The sequence below is a fragment of a genome, unplaced genomic scaffold (assembly GCF_019419815.1).
Source record: "Pyrus x bretschneideri cultivar Hongxiangsu unplaced genomic scaffold, Pyrus_bretschneideri_v1 Contig28, whole genome shotgun sequence".
Lineage (NCBI taxonomy): Eukaryota > Viridiplantae > Streptophyta > Magnoliopsida > Rosales > Rosaceae > Pyrus > Pyrus x bretschneideri.
This window is the reverse complement of record NW_025999590.1, coordinates 4,974,748-4,998,515: the sequence shown is the minus strand read 5'-3', so window position 1 is coordinate 4,998,515 and position 23,768 is coordinate 4,974,748. Positions and strand designations below refer to the sequence as shown.

Here is a 23,768-nt window from a genome sequence, read left to right as displayed (position 1 = left end):
CTAATTTCAATACTTAGAATTTGCACGTTTATTTGTATAATTAGCCATATGGCGTATTTTAGCTTATTTCTCAGTTTTTCATTTAAATTAAATGGCTTTCGTCACCCTTCGGGTGTCGGCCAGCACGTGACCATCTCGATGTTCCTAGGACCTCGGGGTCGAGGCGTGTTAGATTAGTATCAGAGCCTAACCCTGGCCATGGTGTGCCGACGAGGACGTCGAGCCCCTAAGATGGATGGATTGTGACATCCCACATCGCCTAGGGGAGTGATCCTTATATGTATATTCTCATCCTTACCTAGCACGAGGCCTTGTGGGAGCTTACTAGCTTCGGGTTCCGTAGCAACTCCGAAGTTAAACGAGAAGGAGGCTTGAGCAATCCCATGATGGGTGATCCACTGGGAAGTTGCTCGTGAGTTCCTAAAAATAAAACCGTGAGGGCGTGATCGGGGTCCAAAACGGACAATATCGTGCTACGATGGTAGAGCGGGTCCGGGAAGTGATCCGCCCTGAACCAGGATGTGACAGCGAAAGGGGACAATGAACACATGAGGCATCCAATGATTTGCTCCTAAACAATATATCCATGGAACCACAAAAGACGCAAAGGTTGAAGACAAATACGGCGTCTCTTTCCTACTAAATTGCCGCTTGCAGCGTCTCTAAATCAGAAATACAAACGGGTATAAACAAGATATAAAACACCTACATGAACATGAAGTCCCTTGTGTATTGTGTTTGTGGGAATTGGATCCGCTGCGAACCTTCGTGTCCAGAGCCTAGGGATTCATCTGGGTTGCACAAATTGAATCCAACGGTCCTTATTAACTTATTTTCAGAGCCCACCACACAAAACCAACGGGTCTGATTTCTTTTACACACTAATCAGCGGTCCAGATGATTTGACCCCTAAGCTCCAGACCCTAAGGTCCGAATCAGATCCAATTCCGTGTTTGTGTACCATGTGAGAAGACCGAGGCATTAAACATGAGCAAACACCAACAGAAAATTTGAGTTCAAATAAATTATTTACATCCAGAAGAAAATGGAAAAACATGATAACAAATTTCAATTTCTTCTTCGAAACGACTACTAAGCTAATAACAAGCAAACAAAAGCAAGTAAATCAATTACAAATGCAGCAAGGAAAAGTGAGGAAATGGCGATACCGATTCCAATCAATGAGAGATTGAATTATCTCCGCCAGAACTGGAAGCTCCAGCCGCGCTAACAGTCACAGCTCGCTTCTTCCTCTCCTCCTCGTATTCCGGATCGTCGGTTGGCAGCTCGAACCGGCAAACCGGGCAAGTATTTCTGGAACTCAGCCAAGGAACGATGCAATCGCCGTGGTAACCATGCCCACACGGCAGCTTCTTCGACATGTCACCAACATTCACCACGTCCTTGCATATGGCGCACACCACGGCCTCATCCTCTGACGCGATCTTGACCGACGGTAACTCCGACATAGCATTCTTCGCCGCCGGTGGAGCCCCTCTCCTTCCAGCATTATCGCTCTCAGCCAAGGTCTGCAGCAAAGCCTCATAGCCGGCTGCGTCCACGTAATCCTCGGGATTGCCGATATACCGGTCCGATTCGGGCATTTCGAGCCGGAATTCGATCGAGTTGTCCTCCAGCCCCATCAAGATCTCGGCCCAATCCAGAATCCGGTTCCTCCCGCTGCTCTCTCGGGTCGCAATGTCTCGGATGTGGAGACGAAGCACGTCTCGACGATGTCGTCGCATGTCTTCTTCATCTCTCTCTTGCTGATCTTCCTGGCTCTCTTCGTCCCCGTTATCCGATCTATCTTCTTCTTCTTCCTCCTCCTCCTCTTCTACTTCCTCTCCAGCTTCTTCGTTATCGTCGCCGTCGTGGTGGTGAAACTGGACACTGTGCGCATCTTCGTCGTCCTCGTCCTCGTCGTTGTCCCACTGCTCCATCTCAATCCTAAAGAAATCTTCATCAGGCAAGGGGTTTTCAGGCTGCGGCGGGGGCGCATCCTCCTCACGCGCCGCCTGAGCAATTAGCCGCAGCACCTGGAGAAATGGAGAGCCGAAAGTCGGGTCATCGACCTGATCGGACGATCGGGAAGAAGGATCCGACTGCGGATATGAAGCGGCCGGGATGGATTCGACGAAACCGTTCTTGCACTCGTGGCAAACGATGTCGGGGAGATTCGCCACGGTTTCGATGGAGACGCGTTTGTTGCAGCGGTAGCACCAGTAATCCATCGTCTCCGTCTCGGCCTCAGACGCAGATCGCCGCGGCGGCGGCGTCTGGGATGGAGTTTCAGCCATAGGGTTTGGGTTTGGAATTAGAGGTCCGATACGGGTAATAAAGACCAAAAGAAAGAGGAAGGAGCGGGGAAAGTGGGTGGGGGTTGCAGATTAGATTCTTGGGGACCAGTACGCCGAGAGTGTCAAAGGACTGCTTCGGTGCTGCGAGGTGCTTGTTTCCCTTCCATTTTGGTCCGTTGGATGAAACTCACAATTTGTTGATCTGTGGCGGAGAAAACATATCTTATGAGCATATAAAGTTGTTGGCGATGCAATAACTAAATAAAATGAAAATGGTTTAAAAATTTTGAGTTTTAATCAAAATGATAAAAATGTGTTATAAATGAATAGTACCATTAGTGACTTTTTAGAGTAAAAATGTTCTTAACCTTAAAAGTAAACAGTACCGAGAGTGTTTCATTAAAACTCTTTGTTAAGTCATATATTTTCATAGAGAAAATATATTAGCAAGTTTTATAAAAGATGGGGACACTTTATAAAAAAAATAGTAGTCCAAAACATGGACCGACTAGAAATAAGGTTCACATTATATACATCTTATATATATTATATATAAGGAGAGAAAAAAATCTCAACAGCCCACAAACTAAAAAATAGAGTTCTTGTCCATCCAAAACTCTCCTAAGCTCCCACGTTCTCAACGCAGTAAAGTGATGGCCTTCCTCAACTTCCCCACACCCCGGGAAAGTAGAACACATTACAGAAAATGGAAGAAGTTAATGAAACTGCTCCTTGCATCTATAAAAAGGGGAGGGCACAGTGAGAGCGAAGGAAGGGAAAGTAGCACGAAAACGCTATAGAAATTGAGAAGCACACGAAGAAGAAATCGACAAAAAAAAAAAAAAAAAGGCAAACAGCAAAAGAAAGCAAAAAGGAACCGCAACAAGAAACCAAAGAAAGAGAGAAGAAAGCTTTAAAAGGTATTACATTTTCATAATGGATTCTTGAATTTTTTTTATTTTTATTTTTTATTATTGGGAAGTTCCTATCGTCTTTTGCAGAAGAAAAAAAAAGGGAGGTTTCTTCTTCATTTTGTTTGACCAAAGCAAAGAAGACATACACCACCAATTCACACCGACCCCTTAAACCTGTCTTTGGGCTTGCTCCTTCTTCTTCTCCACCGATGGAGACATTTGTCGTCTTCTCCATCCTTTTCACTGTCAACTCTTCCAGCCATGGAGTGCTCATTCTTTTTCTCCTCCATTGGAGACATTTGTCATCTTCTCCGTCGATAGTAGCAAAGAAACCATCGTCTCTGCCACCAATAGCGGCCATGCTGTGACTTCTATGCCCAGCAAGTTCGTCCGGCCCGCTCCGTGTCGCTGTTGTCAATCCCATGAATTTCTTCGGGATGGTCTAAACCCTCCCATGAAGTTCCAATCAGATCTAAGTGCTCCGTGCCGCTACCGTTAATCCTATGAATTTCTTCGGGGTGGTCTAAACCACCCCGTGAAGTTCCAATCAAATCTAAGTGATCCATGTTCGTCGTTGCCCAACCATATGCTCCATGGCTAGCCTCCCGTGTTGATCCCGAAGCCGTTTGCCAATCAGAGAAACTAGCATGTAGCTTGTTTCTCAACCAACAACAAAATGGCAACATTGCAGCAGCCCCGCAACTGTGGCTTTCTGAAATCAGATTGTTAAGGTCTCTCTCGGTAATTGCATCAGCTCGGTGTTGAAGAACAAAAAGTGGTATGCCTAGTAAAGAAACCCCTAAGATGGTCAACAAATAAGAACAAAGATGAAGTAAGCATTCAACCTACATGAAAATAATTGGGTGCCAAACCCGTGCAAATCTTGGATGCCAAATTCATCCAGTGGAAGGCTCAAAATCAGCTTCGTCTCTTCTCACAGCTACTGACAATTTGTAGACGAGAAGACTACACATATAAGGAGTGCGTTAAGGCTCCTCAACGGTGCAATGTGCACCAAAAATTGTACATGTTGCTATCCAAGTCAGTAACATCAAAAAGAAGATATGCAGGGATTTTCAGTTCCCTCTTTCCGCACACCGTTGGTCGTCTTATGAGTGTTTAAAGAAAGCAGCAAGTCCCTCAATTTTCTTCTGTAGCAGAGTGATTATCATAACAATTTTCTGGTGCCCAGAGAACTGCAGCTGCAAGTTTCTTTAAAAAAACAACAAAATAGTCCTTGTGCCTTTTTCTCTCAAGTTCACACATGGCGGAAAAAGCCATCTCAAAGACTTAGTTTTCAAAGGAAACAAGTTGTTGGGCTGCCATATTTTAATTTATAAGAATTCCATTATTTCTTATAAGTTTGTTTGATGCCAGACAAAAAAATATATAACATGGCGAAAGGAAAAAGCTACAGCAAGAGAGGGAAACAAAAGCTCCTCCAAAACTTTCCACTCATGTGGGCATTATGAGCATGGCCTCATTGATTGAATATGGTGCATGAAACTCATAAATATGGAGACAAAATGACAAAGGGTACAAAACAAAATTTGCCCCTTGATGTCTTTACGACATGGAGACAGAGAGCCTACAAAGCTAATTCTACAAAGTCGAATGACAATTGGAAGACCAGGCTCAGGCTCAAGGTGCACTAAAATTGGTGCAGTTGTTATCCATGTTCCACCTGCTTAGTAGAACACTCATCAAGTCTTATACGAGCACCAAGATAAAGCAAAGAAGAAACGATAGTCAACATTGTCATCTCAATCTCTTGCGGCAGCTACCTTACGACACCAAGGATTGAAAAAGATCATTATTTCATGAAGAAATAATGTGGAGATGACTCCCAGAATTTGCATGCAAAAAGAAGACATGTTAGTCTCATAAGAAAACAAAGACATGCAACAGCTCTCATTGACTTCATAAAATTCTAAAAGCTTTGCCACATTCTCAAATGGATAGCAGAAGATAGATGTTTCCCTGATTCCATGAAAAAGTCCTCTTTGGACTTGGGAAGATCAAGAAGAAGAAAAAAAAAAAAAAAAAGCTTGCTGTCAACTTTCCCAAGTTCATGAATTTTCGGCCTTATCAAATAACTTGGGCCAAAATAAATGGGAAAAAAGCCCAACAGTATGATGGAGACACATTGAGTCCAACCAATACAGAGATAACGTGGACGGTGCCAAATTCATGCACGAAAATTATTCAAATACCATGGATGTGAACCACCTCAAAGTACCAAACTCGATGGACTCACCACCTCAAATTGGTGAAACTCATGCCATGTATCAAATACCAAGTAGCATGAAGCCATATCAATTCTCAAATGGCATGAAGTGCTTCATGCCAAAATTCAAATGACCCAAAGCCACGTCAAATCAAATGGCATAAAGCAACTACAAATGGTACGAAGCCGTATCGAATATCAAATGGCATGAAGTCGCATTCCGCTCCAATGGCTCAAAGTCCTCGCCCGCATGTAGGGGTGGGCAAACGGGTACAGGAATCGCGGGTCGGGGCGAGTAATCAAGGTTCGGGGTGGGTACAGGCCATTTCTCAATTTTGTAAAAATAGAACGGGGCAGGGCGGGGCGGTCCTTTGGAGTTTTCAGTTCGGGCCGGTTCCAAAAGTATAAAAACCGCGGGTACTCGAATCGACCCGTTTATGATTATAATGGATGGATGAGATTTAAGATACCATATCTCCATCCAATCTCAACCGTTAGTTTCAACCCTAGCCAATTCCACCTTACACTTAGTCTCTCAAACTCTCAGACTCTTCCTCAACTGCCTCTCCCTCGACTCCAACTCTCAAACTCTCGCTCACCGTCGTCGAGACCAACACATCAGCACCAACTCCGCCGTCGCGACCACCATCACCATCGTCGAGCTCCAACTCTCAGACTCTCACAGCGTTGTCGCGACCAACACAACGGCACCACCTTTGCCGTCACAACTAAAATTTAGGTAATTTTGAATTAGGTTTTATTATTAATGTGAATTTCTGGTGTAGAGAGGGATTTTAGGGGTTTTAATTTTGAATCATGTTGCCACCACTTAGGTTTTTCTTAAAATTTGATAACAAAGTTTTTACGGAAAAATATTAATGTTATTTAGGTTACTGAAAAATATTAATGTTATTAATGTTATTTAGGTTACTGAAAAATATGTTTTAACGGAAAGCAACGAGATTGTACCGTCTTTATAAGTATAGGGTTTAGGATCTAGAATATTAACTGGGAACTAATTGAGCTGTAAAAATGTTTCAGGACTTGGAATATGAACTGGGAGAAGTATAATTTAGAGATGGAATTCCGGATGTCAAGTAAAGTAGGGTGAGAATCATGTCTCGATCTCAATATGTACAAATGACAGACATAATATTGCTTGGTGCCTTTAATAATAGTTAGTAGAGGCTGATTGTAACTGTAATTTTTCTGAAGGTTCTGAGTAAAATCTGGTCCGTAGCCTTCAAGAATCATTTTCGCATGCCACCTTACTCTTCGTTTGTTCTACGTTCTCTTGCTTCATTTGAAGGTAAGGTTCACTTGCCATAGGGTATCAAATCTCATTTACTCATATTTTTTGTATCTTTATTCTTTAGGACACTCGGTAGGCTGTGTTAATTTGCCATACACTTTGTTTGTTCCTTTCTTCACATACGTATAAATGTAAAATATTGTGTAAAACATGTTAGTTTAGGCTTGGTAGGTATTGGTATAGCACATACAAGAAACTTTGGACCCTTAATTTGATTTCTTTTATGATTCTGATTAATGAAAAGATAACCTGTTTGATGATCAAGGGCATTGGGGTACTTTTTGAAGGACAAAACTGTACGTTATTATGCTAATCATCATCACAATGGGATGCCTGAAACTGTTTTCATCTTGAATGAAACTTCCTGTCAGATTTTCAGCATGTTTGTTGTTTATTTACTTTGTTCACTCAATGCAGTTTGCAATCTGTGCAGTTTGCAATATGTGTTGTGCAATGCAGTTTGCAATATGTACTATTTTTTTTTTCCAAACAAAAAGAAAAAAAAAGGGACCCGTGGACTTGACCCGAACCGGCCCGGGTAATGTCTGGTTCCTATATTAGAAAATGTAATCCCAGGCCCGTTTCCTTTGAACCAAGGTCGGTCAGGTCTCTTCAAAATTAGGCTCGGCCCGGCCCGTGCCCAGCCCTACCCGCATGAGCTAAAACTGTACAAGGCATCAAATGCTCCAATGGCTCAAAGTCCTCGCCCGCATAAGCTAAAACTGCACAAAGCATCAAATGCTTCAATGGTCCAAAGACCTCGCTTGCAAGAGCCTAAACTACACAAGGCATCAAATGCTCCAATAGCTCAAAGTCCTCGCCTGCATGAGCTAAATTGGCTCAAAGTCCTCACCTGCACGAGCTAAAACTGCACAAGGCATCAACTGCTCCAACTGCTCAAAGTCCTTGCTCGCATGAGCTAAAACTGCACAAGGCATCAAATCGCAACAAATACATAAAGAACTACGAGTGACTTGATCCCTCAATGTGGGTACGTAGGCAATTTAAGGCTCGACCTAGGTGCAGTCGCAAAATCAAACACCCAAATCCCCAAGTTACGATTTATTCATATTGCAATCAAAGGGTTTTTCCTTTTAACGAATGATTGTAATTAATAGACGCATAATCTAGAATGGGTCAAACTCAAATTAATGAAACCCTATTTGGAAAAATGAATGAGGGTAAAATTATGTCAGAGTGAATTATTTGTTTACATATTGTGTACAATTTTTGCTCAACACTTTCCTAAATAAATGATTGCGGATTTTTCTCATTTCTTTTTTTATGGCAAATTTTTTTCTTTTCTTTTTATGGAGAGGAGTTTTGTCACATCTCGGCCCAGACGGGACCACTTCCTGGGCCCGACTCCATCGTAGCACGATATTGTCCGCTTTGGCCCCAACCACGCCCTCACGGTTTTGTTTTTGGGAACTCACACAAGAACTTCCCGATGGGTCACCCATCATGGGAATGCTCTCGCGCGCTACTCGCTTAACTTCGGAGTTCCCATGGAACCCGAAGCCGGTGAGCTCCCAAAATGCCTCGTGCTAGATAGAGATGGGAATATACATATAAGGATCACTCCCCTGGGCGATGTGGGATGTCACAATCCACCCCCATTAGGGGCCCAACGTCCTCGTCGGCACACCACGGTCAGGGTTAGGCTCTGATACCAAATTGTCACATCCCGGCCTAGGCGAGACCACTTCCCGGGCCTGACTCCACTGTAGCACGATATTGTCCGCTTTGGGCCCCAACCACGTCCTCACGGTTTTATTTTTGGAAACTCACACAAGAACTTCTCGATAGGTCACCCATCCTGGAAATGCTCTCGCGCGCTACTCGCTTAACTTCGGAGTTCCCATGGAACGCGAAGCCAGTAAGCTCCCAAAAAGCCTCGCGCTAGATAGAGATGGGAATATACATATAAGCGTGACGGCCATCACGCCCTGATTTCAGTCGGAATGTGTCAGGTTTTTCAATAACTAAATAAATAAGAACGATTCCAATCCTTAGAAAACTAGATTCTAATGAAGAAATTTGGACAAAAAGAAATTATAATAAAAAAGTAATCTTACGTAGGTTCTTAAATCTAAATGCCCCAATGAGATATTAGCATTTTAATATGGTAGCCATGCACTCATACTTCCTTTATTTGTATTTTCACGTTATACATTATAATGAGTTTTTTTTTTTTTTTTTTTTTTTTTTTTTTAACAAACGATATTATTTACACTAAAGGGGAGAGATGTGAGTTTAACCTCACGATAGACTAGTAATAACGTGATTCAAATTCACCTTTGAAGAGAATTCAATTTAAGACATTTCACTTACAAGTGAAGAAGAACACCACTAGATCGTAATACTAAGTGACCACAATACATTACATAGTTGTTAAAGACATTAAAACATCGATCATAGTTGTTAAAGACATTAAAACATCGATTTAGCTTCTATATACGAAAAATAAAATATCAACTCACAAACTGCCATGCCAAAAATAGCAATTAACTTGATAATTAAGCAAATAGGGAGCTAGTGTAATATTTTTAAATTTATAAGATTTCTTTGTCAACTTATAAAATATATGGACTATTATGTTATTGCTCCACAACGAGGTTTGTAACTTAAGTATTTTAGACTTTAGAGCATTATTCATCATTGTATTTGAAATTTTGCGTTTATCCGTCTTTATGCTCAAAATCTCAAGTCTGATTTTCCCTTCTCAGGTCGCCAACATTACTTTCTATTGAGAAAAGATAGTATCCTACCAATATCATAGACGTTAAAATATCCTTTTTGAATAGCCACTTTCACCTCTCTTTTTTTTCGGTCAAAGGTTACTTTATTACCACAATACAACAAGTTACACAAATTAAAGCTCATATAAAATAACCACACAAGCAAAAAAATAGACCTCAATAGTAACCCAAATACCCAAAACAAAGTTTTGAACCCAAAAAAAAAAAAAAAAAACACAGAAGCTAATCCTAACTGCTTTCCTTCAACAACACCGCCGAAAGCACCGGTCACGAAAATGAGAGTGACTATAACACTTCATGATTAATAGGTTGACTATCCTCCACTATTATCTTGAAGAACAACCATTTCAACAAAATTGTGCTTGGCATTTGGTTCATTTCAGTTAGCAACCTAGCATGCCTTGCCTGCCAATACAGAACACGAAAAGACACCTTTTATACTGACATTAGGCTTCACCGGCCGGGGCATCGGTTCTCATTTATGAATGCATCGGTTTTTCACATATCTCACCTGTCATAATATTCGACATTAAATAATTTAATCCATTAACGTTATTATTTATTAAAAAATAAATAAAAAGACCCAATCTACATTCGGACACCGTCTGAACTTTTTGTTCAGTCAAAAGACACCGTTTGAAATTTAAATAATCAAAAGTGAGGCCAATTTATTTATAACACAAAATTGCTAAATATCATCACCTTGTCCGGAATAATTATTTATTTACAATCATATCCCTCGCTCCATCCAAAAAGCAAACCTCTATGTATTGGCGTTCGTAGATTTACTAGATATACTAGATACATACACACCAACGACCAAGAAAGAGAGACTTCACCCACCTCGATCTTTTCTTTTTTCATTTCCCCCCCTGTTATTTATCAAATTTACGAAGAGCCTCCATAGCTGATTTGTTGTGGGAGCCTAAACCGGACGTCCGAAGCCGACGAGCGGACGGCCACGCCGTGCCAGCAAATACCACCCTTGCACGTCTCATGAGCAACGGGAGGAGGATTGTCTTCGCGCGAAACTGCATACGTGGCTTTACGGGAGACGTCCCATGTCAGAGTCAGGAACAGGATAAGGCACACCACGGCTGTGGAGAGGATTAACACAAAGGCACCGCCGAAGCTCTGCCCAAACGCCACCCCGTACGCCTTGATGGCGACGATGAGCGCCACGTAAATCGTCGTCAAGTTCCTAACCACCGCGTCAGAAACCGCCATCTGCTGGGTCTGGGTGCGGTTGGGGGCCGTGGGGCTTTTAGAATTTGAGGGACACCGATCAACTTAGCTCTTTGACCTCTATTTGACATGTCTAGGGTGGAGTGGCGGCTATTTAAAAGAAAAATTAAAGGGGTCCACGATTAAGTGATTTAATCAAAGGTTGCTTCTATTAACCGCTAATCTTGACTACTTTGGAGGTAATTATTGGAACTTTGGAGGGCTTTTTAAGTAAATAAATAAGGATCGATCTCGTGTACATAGAGGTCAGGTCTGATCAAAATTATTCATCATCTTTTAACACTCAATTTAACTATTATCGGTCAAACGACAAATAATCAGTCGCATGTAATTCTATGTTAAGTCAGTTAATTATGACACTGCCTCGTCTTCTAAACCCCATTATTCTTATTTAGACCTAAGAATCCATCACACACAAATATACGTCAAGTCAGTTAATTAGGATATTATACCGTCTTCTTCCATTTGAATTTAATTATTAATTCCGTTGATTTGAGCAATTTAGAACACCGTCTCGTAAAAAAAGTCTTGATGTTTCTCAGCTGCCATCTGATCATGTTGTCTTGATGGAGAAGGCTCAATCTTGAGCTTATCTTCAGTTTTTGGGCGGTTCTTGAAAGGAGATCAATTTAATTATTATGTTGGATGTATGTTTTTCTAGACTGGTGACTTGCAGTTGCTTGAAGTTTTCCCTTCTCACCAATTTAATTATTAAGTTGGATCAATTTGAGATGTTAAGGAGAATCTTAGTACCTGATCTTTCACCATACTTAAAACTCAATGACGATTTCGGAGCATTTAGTAAGTAGATGAGATATGTAAGTGGTCTTTCGTCATACTAAAAAAGCAATGACGGATATAGATATTTTTCTCCTCCGATAAGTATATGAAATATGCAAGTCAAAGTAACTACCTACCGTGGCTCATCAAACGTCCAACTAATGAAGATTGTCAACGTAATAGATAATTTTATGTGCATCGCCAGTGTAAAGTACGTAAGAACGTAATAAACCCTTTGTGAATCTATCAGTGTTCACATCTTAATAAAATAAAATGTAATTAGCCAAAACATAATTAGCATTAACGAAAATTGGATTCCAATTTGATCGATGGTCCTGTGCCTTGTTCTAAAGTATGGTTGATGAGGCAACATGTATACGTACATACTCAGATGCAACGAATTGAAGCTTCATGATCGATGAAACGATATCATTCTCGGAAGGCATAAAAAGGCCGCCAAGATTTGAGATCTAATGGCTCAAAAGCATTGCATCTACATCGGATTCAATTTCATAAAATATTAACCAATTAAATTTAAAGCTTAGGGAAGTGTGATGGCAATTTGGCAATGGCCTCATTCGTTGAGCGAATTAGAAATAAGCCCCAACTAGCCTAAAGGCGTAAAAGAAACTTTAGCGTAACGCGAAAGCATATATATTTTTCGTAAAGATAATGCAGAGGCTGGCATTATTTTAATTAAACAATGACTAAGTTTTTTATCATTTGATAAAACATAAAAGCTGTTTTATTGCGTCTCATAAATATTTGGCTAAACTTTTGTGTTGTATTTGATTATATTTTTCTTAAAACGTTCCGCTAGTGGTTTCGTCACGGCAATTTACTTTAGTCATAATTACGTAATTTATCAGCGTTAGGAATCGAACTCAAGATACATCTAATTAATTGTTTATATAGGACCACTTTCTACTACGGTCTAGTAGTATTTCTCTTCACTTGTAAGTGAGAGGTCTTCAGTTTGATTATCACCAAAGGCGAATTTGAATCGCATTATTGCTAGTTTATTGAGAGGTTAAACCCACCTCATCTCCTTAGTGTAGATAATATTGTTTGTTAAAAAAAAAAAAAAAAAAAGACTGTTAAGATGGGACATTTGCTTATTTTAAGTAGATGAAATACGGCATTGGAATTATGAAAGACAAGGAATGGGAAAAAAAATCAATTAGGGAAAAGTATTACTCCAATTTATGATTTTGAAATGGGGTGTGCTATCTACATATCCCATTTTACTTCTTACACACCCCTTGTTAATTTTTATCCGTTGATTTTCTTCAATTCATCCGATCTAACGGCCGAAAATTAAAAAAAAGTGTGAAAAGTAAAATGAGGTGTGTGAATAACATACCCCTTTTAAAATATTTGACAACTAATTACATAATCCATATGTTGTGTATTTGTAAAAGTGATGAAGCTAGAAACTGGAATTATTTCATTTCCTTTTTAATACCCTTACAAAGCAACTAAGCTTGTTATTAGTATTTTTTTTCTTTCTATTTTTTCAAAACATGTATTAAATTTGAACGTGCCTTCATTTAAAAGAAAAAACTATAAGATGAAGTGAGGACCTTTTATTTTATTTTATTTTTATTTTTAAGAAACGATATTATTTACACTAGGAGGGAGGGGTGGGGTTTGATCACATAATGTGCTAGCAATAGTGTTATTCAAATTCGATTTTGGCAAAAATTGAACCTAAGACTTCTCACTTACCAGTTAAGAGAAATATCATTTGACCATAATACTAAGTGGCTGGTAAGGAGCTACTTAATTCATTATTCCAAAAGAATCATCACAAACTTTTTCTTAATGAAATTGGATAGACGAATGAGCATAAGATGACTATTTTAAACACATAACAATTCTTGAGGAAAAAAAAAGGGTCAAGTAGTAAGTACGGATACACACTTAATTTTTAGGGATTTATTCAAATTGATCTCAACTTTTTAAAATTTTTCAAATAACTACCTAATGTTTGAATAATTGACAGTTAGGTAACCAATGTTAAGTGATAAAGTCACAAGGATTAACTCATGACGTGGGCAAATACAAATTTATTTTTTTTCACTAATACGTCATTTATGGAACTTTAAATGTCCAAAATCAATGACTTTGATTCCTAAATTTTCTTGATTAAAAGGGGGTGGATTCAGGGACTCATAGCTTCATATATAATGTGACAGTGAAAACCCTCTTTAATACTTTTTTACGTTATAACTTAACGTTAATGACCTAACAGATGTCAACAGGAATCACTCCCAAAGATTAGTTAGTCAATTGGTTTTAACAAAAAGAAAAGATATGCAGATTTTACTTATTAGTTCTGTAGATTATGGAGGCCCAGCCCAATCTTCTTCATTCAATTAATTGTAATTGGGCTTTGATAATTCAAGCAGATCAGAAGCAAAGCTATTTTTTTATATTATTTCTCCACGTCAAGGACGAAACAAGCGCCAATACTAGACTGCCACGTCTAACTAGCAAACACCAGCCCTACGATCATCCACGGTGGTAACACAGGCTCTGATCTGACCCGTCAAAGCCAAGACTGGAATTCTCAAGTCGTCGGTGGGCCCGTCTCCACGTCAAGGAAATAGAGAAGGCCCAATAAAAACCATCCACGTATTCCCCAAACAAATCAGAGAGCGTCGATTTGTCCACGCTGGCAAAACCAAGCCAATCACCGTTAGACGACTCATGCCCCCGTCTAAACGGCAGGAGCCATATATAAAATCCGAAGCTGTGAGAGATGTTGGCAAGCGGCACACACTGAATCGGATAAATCTCAGCGAGCGAAGTTACTAGAACTTCTTCTTCTTCTTCGAAGTGTTCTGGAGTTGCAACGATGAGGAAGTGGACGATCCCTTCCGTTCTGCTTCTGCTCTGCCTTCTCTCCCTCCTCCCCGATCAAGGTACGCCTAGGGTTTCTGCTCGCATTTCTCTTCGTTTGTGTAGATCTCGATTAGTTGAATGGTGAACGATGCATTGCTATGAGTATATGTTTCTGAAATCTTAGTTCGATTTGGAGATTTTAAATTGATTACGGTTTTCTGGCGATCTGTGTTTGTTCAGGTCGGAAATTACAGGCCAATGCGGAGGCTGATTCCGACGAGCTCGTAGATCCGCCGAAGGTGGAGGAGAAGATCGGCGCTGTTCCCAGTGGGCTATCCACCGACTCCGAAGTCGCCAAGAGGTAAGAGCTTTGTTATTTCCAATATCCGATCTCGAAAAATTCGAAGGCCTAGATTCTGAGTAGATGCATTTTTCTTGTTGTACTTTTAGGGAGGCAGAGTCAATCTCGAAGAGATCGCAGCGCAGCAACGCGCAGCACTTCGAGTTCCAGGCGGAGGTGTCTCGGTTGATGGACATTATCATCCACTCCCTCTACAGCAACAAGGACATTTTCCTCAGGGAGTTAATCTCCAATGCTTCCGATGTAACGCGTTGACTTTAATCTATCATTCAGTGTTTTATCGTTGACCTGACATGATTGCAATTGCTAATCGGAAAATTTTATCGATCTCAGGCACTGGACAAGATTAGATTCCTCGCCCTCACGGACAAGGATGTTTTGGGCGAAGGCGATAACACTAACCTCGAAATTCAGGTAAGTAGTGGTTCTTGCTCTGCTTTTCACTTAATGAAGCATACGAAATGATATGTTTAAGAACCTTGTTGCATTGATTTGAAAAATTTGTAGATTAAATTAGACAAGGAGAGGAGAATTCTCTCCATTCGCGATAGGGGTATCGGTATGACGAAGGAAGACTTAATCAAGAACTTGGGAACCATAGCTAAATCTGGAACCTCAGGTACATGCTTGTTTTTTATTTGTGGATCAAAATTTTGAGTGGAACTGAGTGTTTGTTTCAACTATATACTGATTGAACTTTGATTTTTCCCTTGCAGCCTTTGTGGAGAAGATGCAGACTAGCGGCGATCTCAATCTTATTGGGCAGTTTGGAGTTGGGTTCTACTCTGTGTACTTGGTTGCCGATAATGTGGAAGTCATCAGCAAACACAATGATGATAAACAGTAAGGGTTTATAACGAGTTACTCTTTCATTCATTTTTTATGCTAACAGGTTTTTTAGGGGATACTTAACTGTTTAATGATGACAATGTAAATTTCTTGTGCTTCAGGCATATTTGGGAGTCAAAGGCTGATGGGTCATTCGTAGTTGCCGAGGATACAGAAAATGAGCCACTAGGACGTGGTACTGAAATTAGACTTCACCTCAGAGAGGAAGCAGGGGAGTATTTGGAAGAGAGCAAACTAAAAGTGAGTGGTTTCCCCATTTGGGACTTCTAACCAGTGATTACTTGGTTTTATTTCGATTTTGCTCACGTTGGTTCCCCCATTTTTTAGTAAAAACAATTTATCCCTTTCTTATTCAATCCTATTAGAATTGTAACGTTCTCATTTCCGTTACTTGGATACATTTTTCTTGTTTTTGTTTAACGGCCAAACATTCTGCCACATAAAGAAAATAATGATAGTTCTACACGTTAATTATAATGTACTGGTTATGTTAAAATGATGGTTCATGATAACTTACTTATTGTTTTGTTTTTCAGGAGTTGGTGAAGAAATATTCTGAATTTATCAACTTCCCCATCCATTTGTGGGCAAGCAAAGAGGTAGATGTGGAGGTTCCTGCTGATGAGGATGAGTCCAATGATGAAGAGGAATCATGTATGCAGCCATGTTTAAAATCCTTTTTCAAATTTACTTTTAAGGCTTGGTACTTAAAGAAGAAGTTAATTTCTTATATATTCGTAATTTCATATATTTTGATACAAATTCTCACATATTGTTGCCTCCCTGCACTCAACAATTGTGAACAGCTGAAACTGAGAAAAGCGAAGAGGAAACTGAAAAAGGCGAAGATGAAGATGAAGATGCTGAGAAGAAACCAAAGACAAAGACAAAAAAAGAAACTACTTATGAATGGGAACTTCTTAATGATGTTAAAGCTATATGGTTACGCAGTCCGAAGGAAGTGACCGATGAAGAGTACACCAAATTCTATCACTCTCTCGCCAAGGTAACTTTTGTATATGATACATATGATGGTTGCTTGACCTTGTAAAATGTTATTTTGGAATCTAAATCACCTTTTATACTGTGTATTCGTCAATGGCACATATATTGTTCAACAGGATTTCAGTGATGAGAAGCCTTTAGCATGGAGCCACTTTACTGCTGAAGGTGATGTGGAATTCAAGGCTGTCCTGTTTGTGCCTCCTAAGGCTCCTCATGATTTATACGAGAGCTATTACAATGCCAATAAATCCAACTTGAAGTTGTATGTTAGAAGGGTTTTCATATCAGATGAATTTGATGAGCTCTTGCCAAAGTATCTAAACTTTTTGTTGGTAAGTTCTTGCCATCAGGTTTATGGGATTGGTTTTTTACATGCTAGCCTAAAACTGGATTTTACATTGATGATTTTTCAAACAGGGTCTTGTTGATTCCGACACCTTGCCACTCAATGTATCCCGAGAAATGCTTCAACAACACAGCAGTTTGAAGACCATCAAGAAGAAACTTATCCGCAAAGCTCTTGATATGATCCGTAAACTTGCTGAGGAAGATCCTGATGAGTCCAGTGACAAAGACAACAAAGGTATGGAGCTTAATTTATGCAATCAGTTTTCTTTACAGTTCTGGAAGTATTCAATCTGAACTTATTAATTGCTATATAGTATTGATGTCATAATGACCGCAGTCTGGACTCGCTTGCATCAATTCCATCACCTGAAAACTGAAAACTTAAAAAAAAATTGTTTTTCATTAATTGATCAATTTTACTTTTTGAATTTTGATGTGAAAACAGAGGTTGAAAAAAGTGAGGAAGAGGAGAAGAGAGGCCAATATACAAAATTCTGGAATGAATTCGGCAAGTCCATTAAACTTGGTATCATTGAGGATGCGGCTAACAGGAATCGTTTGGCAAAACTCCTAAGATTCGAGAGGTATTTATAATTTTTATGTTACTATTTATGTTTAGTTTTATTGACAGCATAGGACATCTTTATAGTCGCCTTCATGTGGTTGAATGACTACTTTGAATTCTCTGGCAGCACCAAGTCAGATGGCAAATTGACTTCACTAGATCAGTACATTTCAAGGATGAAATCTGGGCAGAAGGACATATTCTACATTACTGGAGCCAGCAAGGAACAATTGGAAAAATCTCCATTCCTCGAGCGGCTTAAGAAGAAAAACTTTGAGGTAAATACGAAAATCTCCAATCCTTTTAGTTCTTTTCTGGCTTTTTTTGTTTTGTTACTTTCAGTCATGAAATGGCATGTTTTTGTATGTTATTTACCTTTTCACTTGTATTGTTGCAGGTTATTTTCTTCACAGATCCAGTTGATGAATATCTGATGCAGTACTTGATGGACTATGAAGACAAGAAATTCCAGAACGTGTCAAAGGAGGGCTTGAAACTCGGCAAAGACTCAAAGGACAAGGAACTCAAGGAATCATACAAGGAGCTCACTAAATGGTGGAAGAGTGCTCTTGCCAGCGACAATGTGGATGATGTAAAGCTGTCCAACCGTTTGGCCGACACCCCTTGTGTGGTTGTGACATCAAAGTATGGTTGGAGTGCAAACATGGAGAGGATCATGCAGTCTCAGACGTTATCAGACGCTAACAAGCAAGGATACATGCGTGGCAAGAGGATACTTGAGATTAACCCAAGGCACCCAATCATCAAGGAGCTCCGCGAGAGAGTAGTAAAGAACGCTGAGGTATGTTCTAATCATCTTTAATGTGCACTCCTTGACAAAAAACCTCCATATCATTAAAATTGTTTCTCTCAAAATAATCATCTGTAGAACTGATGACGAATGTGGTTTATCTTACGCAATAATTTGTTTGCTCCTCAGGATGAGAGTGTGAAGCTGACAGCGCAGCTTATTTACCAGACCGCACTCATGGAGAGCGGCTTCAATCTTCCAGACCCTAAGGACTTTGCTTCCCGCATCTACAGTTCAGTGAAGTCTAGCCTAAACATCAACCCTGATGTTGCAGTTGAGGAGGAAGATGATGCTGAAGAAGTTGAGACAGAAACTGCTGCAAACGAAGCTGCAGCTACCCCCGAGGCTGAGGCTGAGACCGATGCTGATTCACTTAAGGACGAGTTGTAGGTTGACTTGAGAAACGGGAATTCGAAACATTGCAGTTATGTGATTCCGTTTGGTTTAGTTAAGACGTTAGGTTGAATAGATTTACTGTAATCATATAAACCAGAATTTTGTCTCCAGCATCTAATTGATGAATTGCAGAGACTAATCAATGCCGTGATGTATTTTCCTTGCAATTATAATGTTGTTCGATCTTCTGTTTCTGTTTCTTGGTTATTTATTCTTGCCTGACTATGATCGTTATCACACATGATAGGAATGGCGTGCGATCGGTAGGACCAAAATACATGCAAATTTAGTTTTTCTGGATCTTAAGAATTAGATTGATTTTTCAAGGAAATGGCCATACGACCAAATCAGCGACCAGAATACACTGTAAAGAAGTGGCTTCTTTTCGGCCCCTAAAATCGTAACAGGCTTAAGAGAAACCCAATAAAGATCCAAAAGAAGAAAGGAAGGCCAATGCCCAAAAGAACAAAGAAAGATCAAGGCCCAAAGAAGAAAGGCAAACCAAGGCCCAAAAAAGGAAGGGGAGACCAAGGCCCGATGGGATTACAAAGTGACAACCCTGATCTCTACGGATGACCGCTCAACGGTCGGGCTTGCCTGTCGGTGATGAAGCGAGCACCTCCTCATAAAGTATGTTTCGACTGCTGACAGCAAGTTAGCATACTGACAACTTTATGGCACGAAATCTAGGGACATGCCTACTTGGACACCAACCCCAAGCCATATGCTGGTCATCGACGAGAGCAAAAGCCCATGAAGGGACCTAAAGGTTAACTGTTCAAGTGCTCGGGCATGGGTATCCTTAAACCTCAGGGCCGAGCAAGGTGTTCGATACGCTTTAGCCCAATAAAACATGCAAGTGGACTTCAACTAAAGAACGGAGGGGCAGCTAGAAGGTCACGTCTATGTACTTGGTTCATTAAATTTGAAGTCGGTGGAAGACTCGAGCCTAGAGACTTTTGGGACTCACCAAGGGCCTATATAAGAGGGTTGAGTAGCAATTATAACGAGTCGGATAGAAAGGAAAGAAAAAGAGATTAGATTATACCGAGCGCTTATTATAATAGTCAATCAATATATCTGAGCACCTCAGTGGATGTAGCCTAGTTTTTAGGGTGAACCGCTTAACTCTTGTTGTTTGAATTGTTTTTATCCGGAGCCCACCAAAGAACGACCACACTTATCTTCTTTAACCTCCCAAATTTGAATTGAGCGTTAACAAGTAGCATTGTACATTTTCGAATCTCATCAAGATTCTTAGGAGGAAGAGGAAATCATTTGCAAGAAATAATGATTACAATCCATTGAGACTGAAGTGGGCATAAAAGTCCAGACCTACCAAAGCTTGTGATTCCAGCAAAGTTTGTTTTCTTTTACAGGTGCTGTGTGCTGGCTCACCAACCAAATTACATTTCCTTAGATTCAAAGATAAGCAAACACTTTTACTAATGTAATCTCCATTTAAATCAATTTTAATATATAATTAATGACATTGCCTCAATCTCAAAAAGCTTTTTCTTTGATGCCGAGGAACACTAATCAATTTACAAAATTGTTCAGAGAAAGTATTGAATACGCTAATTAATATATATAATTAATCTATACACGTGTCTTGATCCAGCCTTTGAGGATCCATGTGCAGTAGTGCATCGTATGATCAATAAGGCAAGGAGATAAGGTAGACAATGGCAGCAGAAGCAACCAACGTATAGTGAAGAGCAGCAGAAGAGATGGTCTTGGACGAGTCTCCGGTGTAAAAGTTTGGTAACCATGACGGATTACTTTTTCCTGCCACCGTCGGCAGCTCCCCGGCCGTCGTTCCACTCCCACCTTTGGAACCTGACCCAGTATTTGTCGTGCTTGTTGTTGGAGATGTATCTCTTGCAGATTTTTGACTGCATGTATATGTACACAACATATATAAAGTTAAATTAAAGTGACGAAAACGTAATTATAAAAGAGTCCTATTACTCATTGTTTTTAGATTAAATTATTTCATTAAAGTTTAAATAACAAAAAAAAAAAAAAAAAAGATAAAATTAATGAAAAGAAAGAAGAAAAATTAAAGATTTTTGCTCTTTGAGTGAAATGTGATAATTCCATATGATCCTTACCTTGTAGTAGAAGGGCAGAAGGTTATGGTGTAATCAGCTCCACTACACGTAAACGTGCTCGTGGCATCGTCGTACGCGTAGCTATACGATCTCGGACATGCCGACTTAAACATCTCCGAGTACACCGACGGCTTACAAGTGTCCGGCGTAGCAAACGCGCCGTTACAACAGTACTCGGGGCTCCCAAACGCCTCGCACGCACTCTTACACCCCGCGCCGTTCCCGAACTGCAACTCAGCGGGGCACCGTTGGTTCAAGTCGGTGGCGCACCCGGTCGACAAACAATTACCGGAACCGCCGCTAGGTTCCACCATCATGGGCAAATTGTATCCGTCAACTAAGCTGACATCATAGAAGTCCTGGTTGTCGGAGCCGCCAATTGTGAACTCGGCCAAAGTAGCGGGTGGGGTTGCACCTGCACCATTGCATTCCATCTGGTTGGAGCCACAGTCGGCGGTGGCACAGGTGCCAGCCCCGGTTGTGGGGTCAAAGTTGCAGCCTGTTCGACCCCAGAAGCGGCCGGACCAGTTAGGTGGAGATTGAAAGGAACGTGAGCCGCCCGGTGGGAGCTCAAGGCCGGTGCTGTCTAAACTGGTAGTCCCTGCATTGGATAGAATTCCCGGCCATACTGTGTAGTCGCACTTGTTCATGACTGTAAATGTAGCTCCTGATATTCCTGCAACATATTTGATTTATATTTTTTTCAAATTTGAAAGATAATTTTTAGGAAATTAATAAACTGCAGAACTGATTTTTTTTACATACCTTTGCAGCAAATTGCAAACAAAATTAGAGTGATGTGAAGAGGAGAAAAATGGAAAATGGCCATCAGATCCATAATCTTGAAGAATACGTAGGGATGATGGGATCTTTGTGTACTGAAGTATGGATGCTTGCATTCCCCCGAAGATTTACTGGTTAATGCAGGAGAAATGGAATTTGGTGGTGAAGAAATTTTTGAGTTGATTTTGTGGAGGGTGTGATTGCTTGGTGTTTTGGTTTGCATGTGACTACTTATAAAGATGGTGGATTGTGTGATGAAAAAAATTATATGAGCCATGTAACTTGCGTAGGTCAAACAATCAACCTGAGGGAAAGTTCTGCAAAGGGAAATAACAAAATCCTACATATGATATAGTGCTGTCTCTCAGTCGACAGACTTTTTCAAGTACCGAGTATTCAAGGGATACTTTATATATCATAAAAGAAATAGAAGAAATAAATTTTTTTGTGTTTTTCTATTTAAATACCAGACACTTGAAACAATTTCTATTTTTCTTAGATCAATAATTTTGTTCAACGTGACACTCTAGAAGAAATGAACTTTATTATTCTATGTGAATGTGGAATTATATTATATAATTTATAAAATACAATAGTACTTAATAGAAAAGCTTAAGTTTCAGTGCCACGCATATTATATATAAACAAGTTTGCAAAACAAAACAAGATAAGATGAAAACAATTAATGTTTGTTGCACTTGATTATGTAGTATATTACTCTTCTCCTTTATTCTATCGACCATCTATTGATTTGGTATGTAGGGAAATGGATCATCTCCTGATTCATTCCTTCTAATCCATTAAATCAGATGATTCGTACCGTTGAAATTTGATCCAACAGTTGAAGTTATTATAACTTTTAAAGTAGATCCCTGTTGATAATCGTTGGATCAAATTTCAATTACATGGATTCTTTTATGTGATGGATTAGGAGGAAATGATCTAAAGAGGATCCCTTTCTTGTATCAAGTATCAACAAATTCCACCTAAGAGACGTGTTACGACCACTAAATTATGTATATGTTTCTTGAGAATCTTTGAGAATCTTTGCTTTTCGATCGTTTTCCGAATCCAATGATTCAATCAATGGGGGAAGCATCCCCAATTTCTATGGGGTTGACAACTTTTCTACGTGGAATTGAATGCTCAAATCTTATACATATATATAGAGGAAAATTTTAAGGGAAGGAATTTTTATTTTTTTTTTATAAAAATAGGGATTAGTTGTGAGGTTTATACTACATCGAACTTTAACGATCTGAATCGTCTATTTTCAAGTTGCACCTCATAGATCATCCTTACAAAATATTAGCCAAATCGAAAATGTTTAAGATATCTAATTGGGTTCAAAGAAATTAACGAATACTTTGTTGTATAAGAAACAATGAAATTTTATCTGGATAATTAAATAGGCAAATGATTTCGGATTGAATTGAATTTTTGCAAGGATGATCTATGAATCGAGACTTACAAAATAGACGGTCCAGATCATTGACGTTCGTTGTGGAGTGAGCCCCACACCTAATTCCCATTTGAAAAAAATGGAGATCCCCTTGCATAAAGGATATATATATGTTGGGTTTTTTACACCATTTTTAACACGTTTTTGTGAGGTTCACTCTGTAATATATTTTAACTATCTGAACCATCTATATTTTAAAATATCATTCATAGATCATCTTATTTGCAAAAAGTTTGACAAATTTAAAACTATTAAGACATTCATTTATAATAAAGAAAGTGGACGAATACGATTATCTAAAGAAACCCTAAATCTTTAATTCAACGACCATGTAGTTTCAAATTTGAATGGTATTTTTTTAGACATTTCCTTTTAAGAATTAATTTTACAAGTTTTAGCTCAGATAGTGAACCGAATCACATAAAGAAATGGAGATTTCTTAGAAGAGAAAAATTTCATCGGAAAAATTAGAATAATTTACAATGTAGCATGCACGTACATGCCCATGCACAAGAATTTATTTCGTTTTTTATAAGAAAAATTCAGCAATTATATAATTGATATTAATTTCTTCTATGCAAGTTTATCTTACGCTGCAAGTTCTAAGTTCGAATAAAATCGAAAAGAGAGTGTATCAAGTAATCGATAGTTAACATGCCAGAAGAAAATCTTTGGTAAACCAAATTTCGA

General features: G+C 39.5%; 4 protein-coding genes across 4 annotated transcripts; 1 reads left to right on the top strand and 3 right to left on the bottom strand.

Annotated features, from left to right (window-relative positions):
* Positions 1-988: 988 nt before the first annotated feature.
* On the bottom strand, positions 989-2,381 carry LOC125479308 (E3 ubiquitin-protein ligase CIP8-like). Its single transcript, XM_048588496.1, has one exon. It carries the CDS (start codon positions 2,295-2,297, stop codon positions 1,179-1,181), a length of 1,119 nt encoding a protein of 372 aa, XP_048444453.1. The 5' UTR covers positions 2,298-2,381; the 3' UTR covers positions 989-1,178.
* A 7,779-nt stretch (positions 2,382-10,160) lies between these two features.
* LOC125479177 lies at positions 10,161-10,833 on the bottom strand. Its single transcript, XM_048588250.1, has one exon. The coding sequence runs from the start codon at positions 10,737-10,739 to the stop codon at positions 10,401-10,403; it is 339 nt and encodes a 112-aa protein (XP_048444207.1). The 5' UTR covers positions 10,740-10,833; the 3' UTR covers positions 10,161-10,400.
* A 3,467-nt stretch (positions 10,834-14,300) lies between these two features.
* Positions 14,301-18,907, top strand: LOC125479241 (endoplasmin homolog). Its single transcript, XM_048588382.1, has 15 exons — positions 14,301-14,464; positions 14,625-14,745; positions 14,835-14,988; positions 15,079-15,159; positions 15,253-15,364; positions 15,462-15,588; positions 15,696-15,834; positions 16,131-16,248; positions 16,401-16,600; positions 16,716-16,931; positions 17,017-17,182; positions 17,393-17,531; positions 17,640-17,790; positions 17,910-18,314; positions 18,453-18,907. The coding sequence occupies exons 1-15, from the start codon at positions 14,398-14,400 to the stop codon at positions 18,711-18,713; spliced, it is 2,457 nt and encodes an 818-aa protein (XP_048444339.1). The 5' UTR covers positions 14,301-14,397; the 3' UTR covers positions 18,714-18,907.
* A 1,378-nt stretch (positions 18,908-20,285) lies between these two features.
* LOC125479242 (thaumatin-like protein 1) lies at positions 20,286-21,978 on the bottom strand. Its single transcript, XM_048588383.1, has 3 exons — positions 21,599-21,978; positions 20,834-21,509; positions 20,286-20,614 (listed from the first exon to the last, which is right to left on the bottom strand). Exons 1-3 carry the CDS (start codon positions 21,891-21,893, stop codon positions 20,377-20,379), a joined length of 1,209 nt encoding a protein of 402 aa, XP_048444340.1. The 5' UTR covers positions 21,894-21,978; the 3' UTR covers positions 20,286-20,376.
* Positions 21,979-23,768: the final 1,790 nt, after the last annotated feature.